Source organism: Leopardus geoffroyi, chromosome E3 (genome assembly GCF_018350155.1).
Source record: "Leopardus geoffroyi isolate Oge1 chromosome E3, O.geoffroyi_Oge1_pat1.0, whole genome shotgun sequence".
Lineage (NCBI taxonomy): Eukaryota > Metazoa > Chordata > Mammalia > Carnivora > Felidae > Leopardus > Leopardus geoffroyi.
Genome location: NC_059340.1, coordinates 16,529,992 through 16,542,880, shown reverse-complemented (window position 1 = coordinate 16,542,880; position 12,889 = coordinate 16,529,992). Strand labels below are relative to the sequence as shown.

At 49.8% G+C, this 12,889-nt stretch overlaps 1 protein-coding gene and 1 pseudogene across 13 annotated transcripts; one reads left to right on the top strand and one right to left on the bottom strand.

Moving 5' to 3' along the window:
- Positions 1-5,354: 5,354 nt before the first annotated feature.
- LOC123588946 lies at positions 5,355-6,765 on the bottom strand (annotated as a pseudogene).
- Positions 6,766-7,028: 263 nt separating this feature from the next.
- Positions 7,029-12,134, top strand: LOC123588944 (structure-specific endonuclease subunit SLX1-like). 13 transcript variants are annotated; one of them, XR_006708084.1, is made up of 10 exons: positions 7,029-7,216; positions 7,774-7,825; positions 7,932-8,273; positions 9,328-9,455; positions 9,622-9,709; positions 9,792-9,853; positions 10,263-10,583; positions 10,929-11,062; positions 11,786-11,969; positions 12,076-12,134. XR_006708084.1 is itself a non-coding variant. In XM_045460378.1 (6 exons), the coding sequence occupies exons 1-6, from the start codon at positions 7,029-7,031 to the stop codon at positions 9,819-9,821; spliced, it is 828 nt and encodes a 275-aa protein (XP_045316334.1). In that variant the 3' UTR covers positions 9,822-9,902. The 13 variants fall into 13 exon arrangements, 2 of the variants coding, with proteins under 2 accessions (XP_045316334.1, XP_045316336.1); XR_006708081.1 differs by having other exon boundaries at positions 10,920-11,062; XR_006708082.1 differs by having other exon boundaries at positions 10,263-10,829.
- Positions 12,135-12,889: the final 755 nt, after the last annotated feature.

The window sequence follows — 12,889 nt, the reverse complement described above, 5'->3', positions numbered from 1 at the left end:
CCCAGTGTGGGGCTCGGTCCCACAAACCATAAGATCGTGACCTGAGCCAAAATCAAGAGCCAGGCGCTTAACCAACGGAGCCACTCATGTGCCCCTAAGATTTTATTTATTTATTGTTATTTTTTTAATGCTTATTTATTTTGAGAGAGAGCGTGTGGGAGCGAGCGAGCGAGCGGGCGAGTGTGTGCCCGCCAGGTTGAGGAGGGTGGCAGAGAGAGAGAGGGAAAGAAAGAATCCCAAACGGGCTCCATTCTGTCAGTGCAGAGCCTCATGCGGGGCTTGATCTCACAAAATGTGAGATCATGACCTGAGCTGATATCAAGAGTCAGATGCTTAACTGACTGAGCCACCCACATTCCCCCCCCCGCACCCCCAAGATTTTGTTTTTAAGTAGTCTCTACACCCAACGTGGAGCTCAAACTCACAACCCTGAGATCAAGAATCACATACTCTTTGAGCCAGCCAGGTGCCCCTTAATGGTTAATTTGTTAAAGGGCCAAAGTGAATACTTTCCCCAGCTCATTAGTCTAATTTGAATATACTGTACATATAATTTTTTGTCTCCTTTTTTTGTTGTTGTTGTAATGGCTGAACAGTATTCCACAATGTGGTTTTAGTTTATGTGACTGTTCTTCTGTTCATTTGGGTAGCTATGATTTTGCTATTAAAACAGGGCTGCGATAAACATCTTTGCATGTGCGTTTCAGTTTTCCAGTGAGATGGATTTCAGGGGAGAAGCCTTTGCAAAGTGGTCCTCGAAAGAGGTTGTGTCTGTTTCTGTTCTCATGGTAAAAGAGATGCTAAACACAGAGTATTCTCAGTCTCTTAAATTGTTTGTCAGCTGGCAGGTGGATAATACCTCTTAAAATTTTTTATTTTATTTAAAAAACTTTTTTATTATACTCACTAGTAAGACTGAGTATTTTTATTTAAAAAAAAATTTATGTTTGTTTTTCAGAGAGAGAGAGAGAGAGAGCAAGCGGGGAAGGGGCAGAGAGAGGGAGAGAGAGGATCCGAAGCAGGCCCTGTGCTATTAGCACAGAGCCTGACGCGGGGCTCCAACTCACAAACTGTGAGATCATGACCTGAGGCGAAGCCAGACGTTCAACCGCCTGAGCCACCCTGGCGTCCTAAGACTGAGCATTTTTAGTTTTTCACTATCTCTGATATTTTTTTACATGACGCCTTTCTCCTTATATTTTCCTAACTGGGTTTTTGGTTTTTTGTTTCATTTATGTTTTTATTGGTTTGTAAGAACTTGTCATACGTATGGTAGTAGTCCTTTGCCTACGTATGTGTTCCATTATTTTCTCTCAAACTGTTGCTTGTCTTTAAGTTTGGCTTGTACCATACATTTCATGATGCAGAAATTCTGAATCTTATGGTGCCAAATCTGACAGTCTAACTTTATGGCTTAGGGCTTTTGGGTAACGTTTTATGAGACCATTTTCATTCACTGCCTTTTCTTTTAGCACTTGTATGGTTTTGGCTTCTATTGCTTAGAGCATTCATCTATCTTTATAATTTTGTATGTTATAAGTTAGCAGTTTTTGTTCCTACACTGTCCGTTGATGGTCTGTATCCTCCATTGATTTGAAATATCACTTACATACTAAATTCTTATGTATACTTTAGCACAGCAATGCGTAGATTATTCTTGACTTCCAGTCGGAATTGCTTTTTTCATTTCGATGCCTAAACATTTTGACTTGCGAAGTGTTAGTCATGACTTGCCAAGAGCTCCTCTAGCTTGGGGTAAAACAGGGTTGTATCAGGGACTAGCACAATCTCCTTAGTTCATTTGAGCAGCTGTACTCCAGGAAGAAAGAAAAGAAAGCGATACTAACCAAAGCATGTGTTTGAGTCCGTGAAAGCGATAGCTTTTCAGGGAGTCCCACCCTGTAGACTTCTACATACTTCTCATTGGCCAGAATTGGGTAGGTGACCTCACCCCTAGCTGCAAGAAAGTGTGGGAGGGGAGAATTTCTCACGGGGCAGATTGATACCTCAAACAAAATGGGGGTAAGGAGGAAGGGGTAAGTGGATATTGAATGGGGAACTGGGAGGGTCAGCTATATCGCTCATCTTTCTTGTTCTTCAGAATTTCCCCAGGTATTCTTCAGAGACAGAGGGAGAGGGGAAGGAAGAAAATGGAGGTGGGAGAGCAGGGGTGAGAGGGTGATGATTTATAAAATAAAATGCTCAGGTCTTTAGTGTTCAGTTTGATGAGTCTTAACAAGTGTATATGGTTGACTCTTGAACAACATGGGTTTGAACTGCACTTATATGTGGCTTTTTTGATAAATGCAGTACAGTACTCTAAACGTATTTTCTTTTTGATTTTCTTAATATTTTCTTTTTTTTTTTAATGCTTATTTAATTTTGAGAGAGAGAGCATGCATGAGCAAGGGAGAGGCAGAGAGAGGGAGAAAGAGGATCCAAAGTGGGTTCCGCACTGACAGCAGAATGCCCGATGCGGGGCTCAAATCCACGAACCATGAGATCGTGACCTGAGCTAAAGTCAGACACTTAACCAACTGAGCCACCCAGGTGCCCCTCTTAATATTTTCTTTAGCCTACTTTATTGAAAGAATACAATATATAATAAATCTAACGTACGAAATACATGTTAATCAACTGTTAAGACTTGTGGTCAACAGTAGTCAATTTGTAGTGAAGTTTTTGGGGAATCGAAAGTTATATTCAAAGTTTTGATTGCACAGGAGGTTGACACCCCAACCCCTGTGTTGTTCAAGAGTCAACGGTATATCTGTGTACCGCCGCCCAAAACAAGATATAAAATATATCTGAAACTCTAGAAACTTCCCTTGTTATATGTTTCTAATTAGTCTCCTTACCCTCACCAGTCATTTTCTGGTTTCGAAATCTGTGGTAGATTAGATCTGCCTGTTTTCGAATGTCATAGAAATGGAGTCATACAGTATGTGTTCTTTTGTCTTCTTTCACTCAACTGTGTTCCTTGAGATTCACCCATGTTGTTTGCGTTATCAAAGATAAAGCCAGAGGCGCCTGGGTGGCTTGGTCACTTGAGCATCTGACTCTTGATTCCAGCTCAGGACATGAGCTCACGGTTTGTGGGATTGAGCCCCATGTCTGGCTCTGCATTGACAGTGTAGAGCCTGCTTAGGATTCTCTCTCTCTCTCTCTCTCTCTCTCTCTGTCTCCCCCACCCCCTGCTCCTCCTCTGCGTGTGCATCCACACACACACACACACACACAGTCTCTGAAAATAAATAAACATTAAATATATATATATTTTTTCAACGTTTATTTATTTTTGGGACAGAGAGAGACAGAGCATGAATAGGTGAGGGGCAGAGAGAGAGGGAGACACAGAATCAGAAACAGGCTCCAGGCCCTGAGCCATCAGCCCAGAGCCTGACGCGGGGCTCGAACTCACGGACCGCGAGATCGTGACCTGGCTGAAGTCGGACGCCTAACCGACTGCGCCACCCAGGCGCCCCTAAATATATTTTTTTAAAGATAAAGCCAGATACTAGTTCACGTGGTGAGGACAGAGTTTAATCAGTAATTAACTATTCCAATAAGGAAAAGAGTTCAGAGTGAATGAAATTCAACTTCAATTTGTACAGAGGAGATTTTAAAGAGAGAATGAGGGAGTAAAGTTGGGGGTGAATAAAATCAGAAGTAAAAAATTACAAAAGCCAGAAAAGGTATTGGTTCATGTGAAACCACCTGGATTTGCTCACTGGGAGACAGGGACCTGATCTTTCAGTGTTGGCTAGAAGAAACAATGGATGCTTTTGGCAGCCTTGAGTTTTCTCAGGCAGGCACTAAAGGGTACCAGAATCATCCTAGGGGTGGAGCCTTGAGCTGTTAAAGTCTTCATTAGTGTTTGTTCGAGTCTCTATACAGTAAGTCAAGGTTGAAGCCTAGTTGAGAAGAGGGCTCGAGGAACCTGGCTAGAGTTTGGTCAAGGAAAGAGTCTTTGTCAGTGTAAAGTAGTTTGTTCCTATACATGTATGAATACACCATGATTTGTTCGTGTGTTCTCCAATGATAGGACATTTGAGTTGTATCGAAGTTTTTGGTCATTGCAAATAGGCTACAAGGGACGTTCTTATACAAGTCTTCAATTTCTCTAAAATAAATGTCTAGGAATAGAATTGCTTAGTCACAGGGTGGGTATATATTTAACTGCTAGACTAATTTCCAAAGTGGTTTATCGCTTTGCACTTCCCACCAGCAATGTATTGAAACTCCAGTTGCTCAACATCCTTGTTAACGTTCTGTATTGTCAGTGAGGGTGAAAGAGCATCTCGTTATGGGTTTAAATTGCATTTCCCTGGTGACTAATGATCTTAGGCATCTTTTTGTGTGCTTATTGGACATTCCTACATCTTTCGTGAACTGTCTGTTCAAGTCTTTTGTTCATTTTTGTTGTTAATGGTTTTTGGTTTTGACTCATTGGAGTTTATTATATATTCTGGATAGGAATTCTTTGTCAGATAGATATATTGTACAGGTACATACATGGGTAGGAAAATTAAAATTGAAAATATTGACAATAGCATCCAAAAACCTAAACTGGGTAGGAATAAATATAATGAAAGACGCAAAACACCTTTACACAGAAAACCGTAAAACATTGTTGAGAGAAATTCAAGAAGACTGAAATAAATGGGAGATAGGCTTTGTTCATGCATTGGAAGATTTGATGTTTTGAGATTCCTGTTCTCCCTGACTTGATCCGTGGAATCAGTGCAATCACTGTCAAAATCCTAGCCATCTTTTTTTTTTTTTTAGAAGAAATTAACAGATTGTTTCGAAAATGTATATGGAAACGTGAAGGGTCTTGAATAGCCAAAAACATCTTCAAACGAAGAGCAGAGTTGAAGAACTTAAACTGCTTAATACTGCTTAATTTGGAGACTTGCAGTAAAGCCACAGCAATGAAAGTCTTTGGCATAAAGACAGATCAATGACACAGAATAAAGAGTCCAAGAAATAGACCAAACACAAGTACTGTTGGCTGATCTTCACCCAGATTGTCAAGCCAATTCAGTGGGTGAAAGGGACGTCTTTTTAATGAATAATTCTGGGTAAAGTGGATATTCAAGTGGAAACAAAATGGACCTTAGCCCCTACCTCGTTCTGTACACATTAATTTGGGATGGATCATAAACCGAAATATAAAGGCTAGAACCATAAATCTTTTATATGAAACCATGAGAGCATATGTTGACAACCTTGAGGTAGGCAAATGTTTTGGATACAGAACCAAAAAAAAAAAGCACTAATTACAAAGGTAAAATGGATGCACTGAGAAAATGAACAGGCAAGACAGACTGGAAGAAAATATTCAGACTACATGTGCTTAAATGTTTTATTTTTTCCAAAAGAACTTCAGCATCATTCAGGCCCATGACATCCTGTTACTATATTCTGTATTAACTGGGTTTTTTGTTTGCTTAAGTCAGATATGAGACATTGTACCATGGGAACTTTCTGATTGACTTCTCCTACTTAACTCACCCTCTTGTGAATGTTGGTTCCTTTTTCATAAATGCCTTGCCCACTAGTCAATGAGTACTTACAGTGGAGGCAGTAGATGTTAGGACATATTAATCCTTGGAAAGTAATTGGGTGTTAGCTGAAGCCAAAAGGCAATACCAGTAGCCTCTGTTGGGAAGAAATGATAGCCTGTGAGTTAATTGAGGCTCAGGGTTTTTTTTTTTTATCTGATTCACCACTTAAGGCCTTGTGGATGTGTGAAAGACTTGTCCAAAGTAAGACAATGGAGAGTGGGGGTGGGGTGGGGCAGGGAGACACCAGGCTCTAGATTAAATCTCAGCACCCTTCCCACCCTCCTCCCCACAACACGCTGACACAGAAGCTGGCCCTGATTCATAATTTAGTGGCTGTGCAGGCCTAGGTCTCTTTATTTCTGCTGCTCACGGGTCCACTGCTCTGGGGTCAGAGTTTTCTGCTCAAAGGCATGGATGTGCAGAAGCTCTTCTGCTAGGCACGTGTTCACCAGCCTGGGGGAAAGATGGGGTTAGGAAACGGTAGGTGGAGGCCTGAGTCGCGATCCCAGAATGTAGGGTAATCAGGGAGACTGGAGGTGTCTCCCAGGTTGTGTCCCCAGGACGTGCGGACCAAAGAGGAAGAGGGCCTAAGTGTCAATACAGGGGCCACGAAGGCGGCATCCTTGGGGTCGTGGTTCACCGTGCGGGGCCGCACTGGTGGGGGTTAGGGAGTTACGTTGAAGGTAGTGGCCAGGGTTGTGGTCCCGGCGCTGGGGTCGCGCTGAGTGAAGGGCTCCTGGGGCCTCACCGGTGTCTTTGAAGCAGCGGCTTCCCCTCGAACTTGGCCGACACCACCAGGACTCGGAAGCTGGACGCGCAACGGTTGGGAGTCGTGTCCTCGACTTCCTATGGGGAACAACGGTGTGGGGAGTATGAAACCCGCCCCTCAGGCCCTCTTTCCCCCACGTTGGGCGAATCTAGACCGCTCAACTCACCACGTGCTCTGCCTCAAGGTCCCGCTGCAGCTTCTCCCGGAGGTACTCGGCGCTGAGTTCCACTGCGGCAGCCCAGAAGGGGCGGCAGCCCAGCGGGGATGGAATCCCAGCTCCCACGTAGCCACACCGCTTCCGCCCTTACTGACGCCACTTCCGTCAGAGTGTCGACTTCCGCCCTTACTAAGGCGTTTGTAAACCCGGCACTTCCGCCCTCACGCAAGTCCAGCTTTCCAACAGTCCTAGGTTTCCGCGCTTACCATCAGCCAGCCAATCAGAGTCAGCCCAAGGACCGAATCGGGCGCTAATAAGTGCCCGCCGCCTGCACAGCAGCCCGGGTCCCGTGGGCCGGTTTGGACACCTTAGCACCAGTCGGTCAGGAGAGAGTGCGCGAATCTGCATTGCCGTGCCTCTAGGGTATCTCGGGATCGCCTCCAAACGCTTTTTCCGAGACAGGCATCTTGCGGCCCTGGCAACTCAGTCCTCCCTAAGGTCATAGGCCACAGCGATCAACCCACAAGTCTCGATGGGCCCTGGGGGGGACGCGGCGAGGCCCGGGCGCTTCTTCGGCGTCTATCTGCTCTACTGCCTGAACCCTCGGCACCGGGGTCGCGTCTACGTGGGGTTCACCGTCAACCCTACTCGTAGGGTCCAGCAGCACAACGGGGGCCGCAAGAAAGGAGGGGCCTGGCGGACCAGCGGGCGCGGGCCCTGGTAAGAGGGAGTGGATTGCTGTCTGGAGCAGGGCTTCCAGGGAGAGGCGAGGCTCTGAGGAGAGGCCTGCCGAGAGGGGCGGGGCCAAGCCAGTGACAGTGGGCGGAGCCGGTGCGGTGGCTGAGAGCAGGGCCGGAATGCGAGTTCCTGGTGCAATGGCACCAAGGGTGGAGGAGCACGGTGGGGAGGCGGAGCCCTGTGAAACTCGGCTGTGGGACTAAGAGGCAGGGATTGAGTGAGAAGGGGACTGAGGATCTAGGGTTGGTCCGGTGACAGCGGCTGATGAACAAGGCTGGGGTTGTATCAGAGAGAGTCTGCAAGGGAGAGGACAGGGGGAGGGCAGGAGGCGGGGCCTGCGCTGGAGGCGGGGCCTGAGGTTGGCAGGTGTGAGAGGATGCACCTTCGCGAAGGGGGCGGGGCCTCGCGGACTAGGCTTGAAGCCTGGCATGAGGACTTCACTCTCAGGTAGGACTGGGGGTGAATCATGGCGAGGGGGTTCAGCTTGACGCGGGGTGAGGCGGAGGGCTCACAGGCCGCGCCCTCGTTCTTTTCCCCAGGGCGATGGTGCTTATCGTGCACAGCTTCCCTTCCGCCGTGGCCGCCCTTCGGGTAAGAAAGGAGACGGGGACGGTGGGAGAATGGGCTGGGGCTTCGGGCCTTCCCCTGGTGGCCCCCTTCCTGGGGCGTCCCTGAAGCCCCTACTCTCCGCCCGCAGTTCGAGTGGGCCTGGCAGCACCCGCAAGCCTCACGCCGCCTGGCTCATGTGGGCCCGCGCCTGCGCAGCGAGGCCGCCTTCGCTTTCCACCTGCGCGTGCTGGCACACATGCTGCGCGTGCCGCCTTGGGTGCGCCTCCCGCTCACCGTGCGCTGGCTGCGCGCCGACTTCCGATGTGACCTCTGCCCACCGCCACCGCCGCACATGCCGCTGACCTTTGGGCCTCCGCCGCCCCCCCGCGCCGTGGCCCCGAAGCGCCGCGCCGGACCCTTAGCTGACCTGGAGTCCGAGCCTGACCAAGATGCCGAGGCCTGCTGCGCCCTGTGCGCACGCTCCTTCCAGGTGAGCGGCTCCACCTGGCCTTCAGGGTTCAGACGACTTGGGATCCAGCTGTTTATTGAGGGACCGGGCAGTCCACTGACACCTTTTGCCCTCGTTTCTCAAATGGGGATGAGCCTACTTGCTGCCATTCCTCAGAATCAGTACCCTCCTGCTCAGGGCCTGTGCCTTTCCCCTTTGACTGTAAGGCTCTTCCCTAGACTTTCGGTCTTTATAAAGTGCCACCTTCCCCTTCTCCATGAAGTCTTCCTCGGCTCTCCATCTAAAACTGCAATTCTTTCTTGTACACTTCCTTGCCTTTTTTTTTTTTTTTAACCTAAACACTTATTCTTTAACATGCTAGGTGTTTTATTCATCTTGTCAGTTTCTCCCACCGCCCATACAAGGCCAGGTCTTGTTCACTGCTGTAGAAAAGGGTCCGGAAAACAGACAATACATATTTAACAGATTAACTGAAAGGATGGGCCTGACTTCTTCGGAGCTCTCAAGAAATGTAAATTGAGTACCTGCCATTCAGAGATTAAGTGACCTGCCTGAGGTCAGTTAGCTGGAAGAACTATAGGTGTGGTTGCAGTGGCCGTGCTGTTTATATAATCACTGCCCATGGGGCGGCCGGGTGGCTCAGTCGGTCAGGCGTCCGACTTCAGCTCAGGTCATGATCTCGCGGTTTGTGAGTTCCAGCCCGGCGTTGGGCTCTGTGCTGACAGCTCGGAGCCTGGAGCCTGCTTTGGATTCTGTGTCTCTCCATCTGTCAGCCCCTCCCCTGCTCATGCTCTGTGTCTGTCTCTCAATAATAAATAAACGTTAAAAAAATTTTAAAAATATATAATCACTGCTCATGCTGAGAGGAAACTGATTAGCTTGGTCTCTGTGGGCAAGTGCTGTAACCTCGCCGTGCTTCAGTTTCATCTATAAAATGCAAATAGCAGTAGTATGTGCCTCACAGGATTGTTTAATGCAAAGCCCCTGGAACAGTATCTGGTCCATAGAAATTCTGAGTGTTTAGCTACATCATTCCTCCCGCTTTTCTCTCTTAACTGCCTACCACCTCTGACAGGATGAAGAGGGCCCCCTGTGCTGCCCCCACCCTGGCTGCCGCCTCAGGGCCCACGTGATCTGCCTTGCAGAGGAGTTCCTGGAGAAGGAGCCAGGGCAGCTTCTGCCCCTAGAGGGTCAATGCCCTGGGTGAGTCCACCACCCCTGCCCCAGCCTGGCCTACCTTTGGGAAGATGGTGTCGGTTGTCCAAGTCCAGGCCCAGGGCAGCCGAGTCCTTATCTTGGCACTCAGGGCCTAGCCTGGAAGAGGCTTGTGATCCTGACTGTGTCTCCTACCAACTGCACCCCTTGGTAGCTGTAAGAACTCACTGCTGTGGGGAGACCTGATCTGGCTGTGCCAGATGGGCACCAAGGAGGAAGAAGAGAACTTGGAATTAGAAGAGGTGAGAGGTGGCTTTGGCCCCAGCCTCCCCCTCCCCCTCCCCCCCCCCAGGCTGCCTTTGACCGGTCCTCTTGTTTCCACAGGAACACTGGACAGACATGCTGGAGACCTGATCCTCCGCCCACTGCTTGTTTGTGCCACTCCTGTGGGTCTGGGCGGTTTTTACTTGAGCACAATAAAGAGTCTTGAGTTAACGGAACTTCCTGGTGTTTGCTGGGGGCTGGAGGCAGAGGCCCTGCCAGTCACTGGGGCCTGAAGAGAAGAGCAGAGGCAGGGAGAGGCTGCTGGCCTGTGTGGATGAGCCTCTCCTCTTTCTGGAGGCCCGGGTGCCTCAGCTGTCCCTAGCACGCTTCTGACATCACACAGTGCTTTGCTTGGGGGACACACTCTTGACTCAGAGCCCATCCAAATCCAGTGCCCAGCTTGACTCTGGACTTTAACACAAATAGGAAGGACAGAGGCCAAGAGTGCGGTGGAAGGGGGACTGGGATACTCTACCCCCATGGGGCCCCGTGGCTCTCTAAGCCCCAACTCCTTCTTGTCTCTGTCTGCAGAGCCCCTTCAGACCCAGTGAGAGAAAAGCACCTTCTGGGGGCCATGGTTCTTTTGCCAACCATGAATGAATCTCCATGAAATCCCTTGGGAATCATGAAGCTGGACTCACTCCCAGGGTTATTAGACTCGGCATTCTTCCTCCCTTTTCTGCTCCACCCCAGACTCTGTCATGCTGCCCACCCATATTGCTCTGTACTGGCCTTGCTGTCAGAGGTCAAGAGTAACAGTTTTTAGAATCCCTGGGCTGCTGGGGGCCTGTGCGGCACCCCCCAGCCTGAACCTTTGGCATCTCCAAGACTGGCCTGGAGCCAGCCAGGAAGGTGAGTGACCCTGCTCACGGGAGTGTCCCATGTTTCCTCTCCACCCTGCCCCCTCTCAACTGGCTGGATCCATTAGAAAAAGCTGTTGGTTGGCCCGCCCTGCAGGGGTGGAGTTTGGAAGGCAGGTCAGGAGCCAGGATTACAGCTCAAAAAACCCCCAAAAGACAAAAATGAAAGCTTACTGGGCCCTGTTGTCTAGATTCACTCTTATTTTCTGCATGCTAAACCCGTATCTTGGATTTTCGGGTCAGTCTAAGCTGGGCTCTGGCTAAGGTGCTGAGGAGGGGAGCACAGGGGGGCCCTCCCACTCTAAACTCCACCCTTTCCTTCCTGGAGGACGGCCAGATCCCAGTGCTGGCTCCAGAGACCTCCCACTTTGGACTTAGAAATGCTTCAGCTCAGAAAGCAGTTCTGTACTCCCCACAACTGCACCCAGTAAGCCACAGCACAAAGGAGCCACAAGGCCAAGATCCAGAGAGGTGCGGTGAGTGCTGGGGTGGGCTGGGCTGGGCTGGGCCAGACCAGACCTCCCTCACTTGGTGTTGCTAGCTCCTCTCTCTCTGCTGCTGCCTCTGATGGCATGGCATCCTTGTGCTTTCCCTCGGGAAAGCAGTCTGCCAACTGCAGCCCGGTCCGAAACCCCCTTCCATGACTCCTCTCTTTTGCTCATCTACATCTCAGACTTTAGCCCCTAAAAGAAGCTCAGTTGCTCAGCTGGCTGTGTTTATCTCCGAGCCAAGATGGAGTGTGGTTGGACAAGTGGGGTCACAGGCTGGCCTTTGGGATGTTTCCACATGTGAGGGGCCCAAGGAGCTCCAGGGGACGACAGGGCGAGGAGGCCAGTGCAGTAGGCCAGGGGCTGAAGCAGGAAGTAGTATGAGAAAGAAAACAGGGGGGGACTTAGGACAGGCAGCCTCTAGAGTAGTTTTCTCAAGTGCACACTGGAATCCGGAGCTTCCCAAAAACTGGGATTGGGCCCCCAGAGTGATTTTAACTGGTTTGGGGTGTGGCCCCAAGCTCTGGGATTTTTCAGGCCCTTCAGGTGAAGGTGCAGCCAGCGTTGTGACCCTCTGCAGGTTACGTGTGGCTTTGGACCCCAGCCCCCACCACTCGCTAGCCTTGTGAGTGGGGGCAAGTCACCCAGCCTTCAGTCCCTTATCTTAAAGCAAAGGTTTCAGTAGATGGCATGTTGTGATGTTAAGGGAAGTAGGCTGCACTCTGGCCCCTGACGCAGCGGCATGGAGCTGGTCCCGGACACCTCACGCCCGCCACTGCAGTACGTGAAGGGGATCCCTCTCATCAAGTACTTTGCCGAGGCACTGGGACCACTGCAGAACTTCCAGGCCCAGCCCGATGACCTGCTTATCAGCACCTACCCCAAATCGGGTAAGTGAGGAGGGCCACCCACCCCTCTCCTGGGCCACAAGTCCCGCGTTGGGCCAGCAGGGGGCCACCCGCAGCCCTGTCCGCCTCCTCTTTCCCTGCTCTCCAGGCACCACCTGGGTGAGCGAGATCCTGGACATGATCCACTCCTGGCAACCTGGCTGTGAGAAGAAGAAACACCTGAAAGCTTAGCCAAAGAGCCCTCTACATTCTCCACCTGGGAGACCTGTCATCAAAGGCCTGTCTTCTTCCTTCAGAAGGACTTGGTTAGCTCTGGAGCTTTTACTGCCTTCCCTTCTTTTCCCAACCAGAAATGGAGTGAGCAGTGAGTGTGTGGTAGCTGTAAAGTGCCCCCAAATGTCTCTCCAAAGTGTGAAAGTGGGAACTGGTGCTATCTTCCTGTAAATGGCTTGTTCAGTGCTCACCAGCTTCTGGGAGCCTATTGCTCCTGTGTGAACTGTCTGCTTTTCAGAAGGAAGGCACCATAAGCAGGCAGGGCAATGAGCCAAGCTATCTCCCCTCCTCCCACACCTTGCTACAAACAGCCAAACACCAAGCTCAGGGAGAGGAGGCCTATTCTTCTTTGGTATATCCCATGCTGATGGCTATTACTGAGCACAGGACAGAGTGGGATCCTGATGCCCATCGCTTGGTACCCCCTGAGTGAGTGTGATCCAGGACTTCTAAGGGTGAACAAAGACATAGTCAGAAATATAATAAGGGAAAACTAATGGCTGCAGGGAGGACCAAAGTTCATTCAATATTCCCATCCAGTCAGAATGTGATCAAAGTGGAAATGAGATATTGAACTTCAACTCCCCAGGGCCCAGAAATGAGGACAGCTCCCCCCTAAAATCTCTGGTCCACCCTCCACATAAACAGTTCTTGGCTGGACCACTTCCAATGCGCTAGGGCTCTGAATG

Coding starts and splice junctions, on each gene's coding strand:
- LOC123588944 (XM_045460378.1), top strand. CDS start 7,029: ATGGGCCCTGGGGGGGACGCGGCGAGGCCCGGGCGCTTCTTCGGCGTC. Junction 8,274..9,327: donor TGTGCGCACGCTCCTTCCAG/GTGAGCGGCTCC, acceptor CACCTCTGACAG/GATGAAGAGGGCCCCCTGTG. Junction 9,456..9,621: donor CTAGAGGGTCAATGCCCTGG/GTGAGTCCACCA, acceptor ACCCCTTGGTAG/CTGTAAGAACTCACTGCTGT.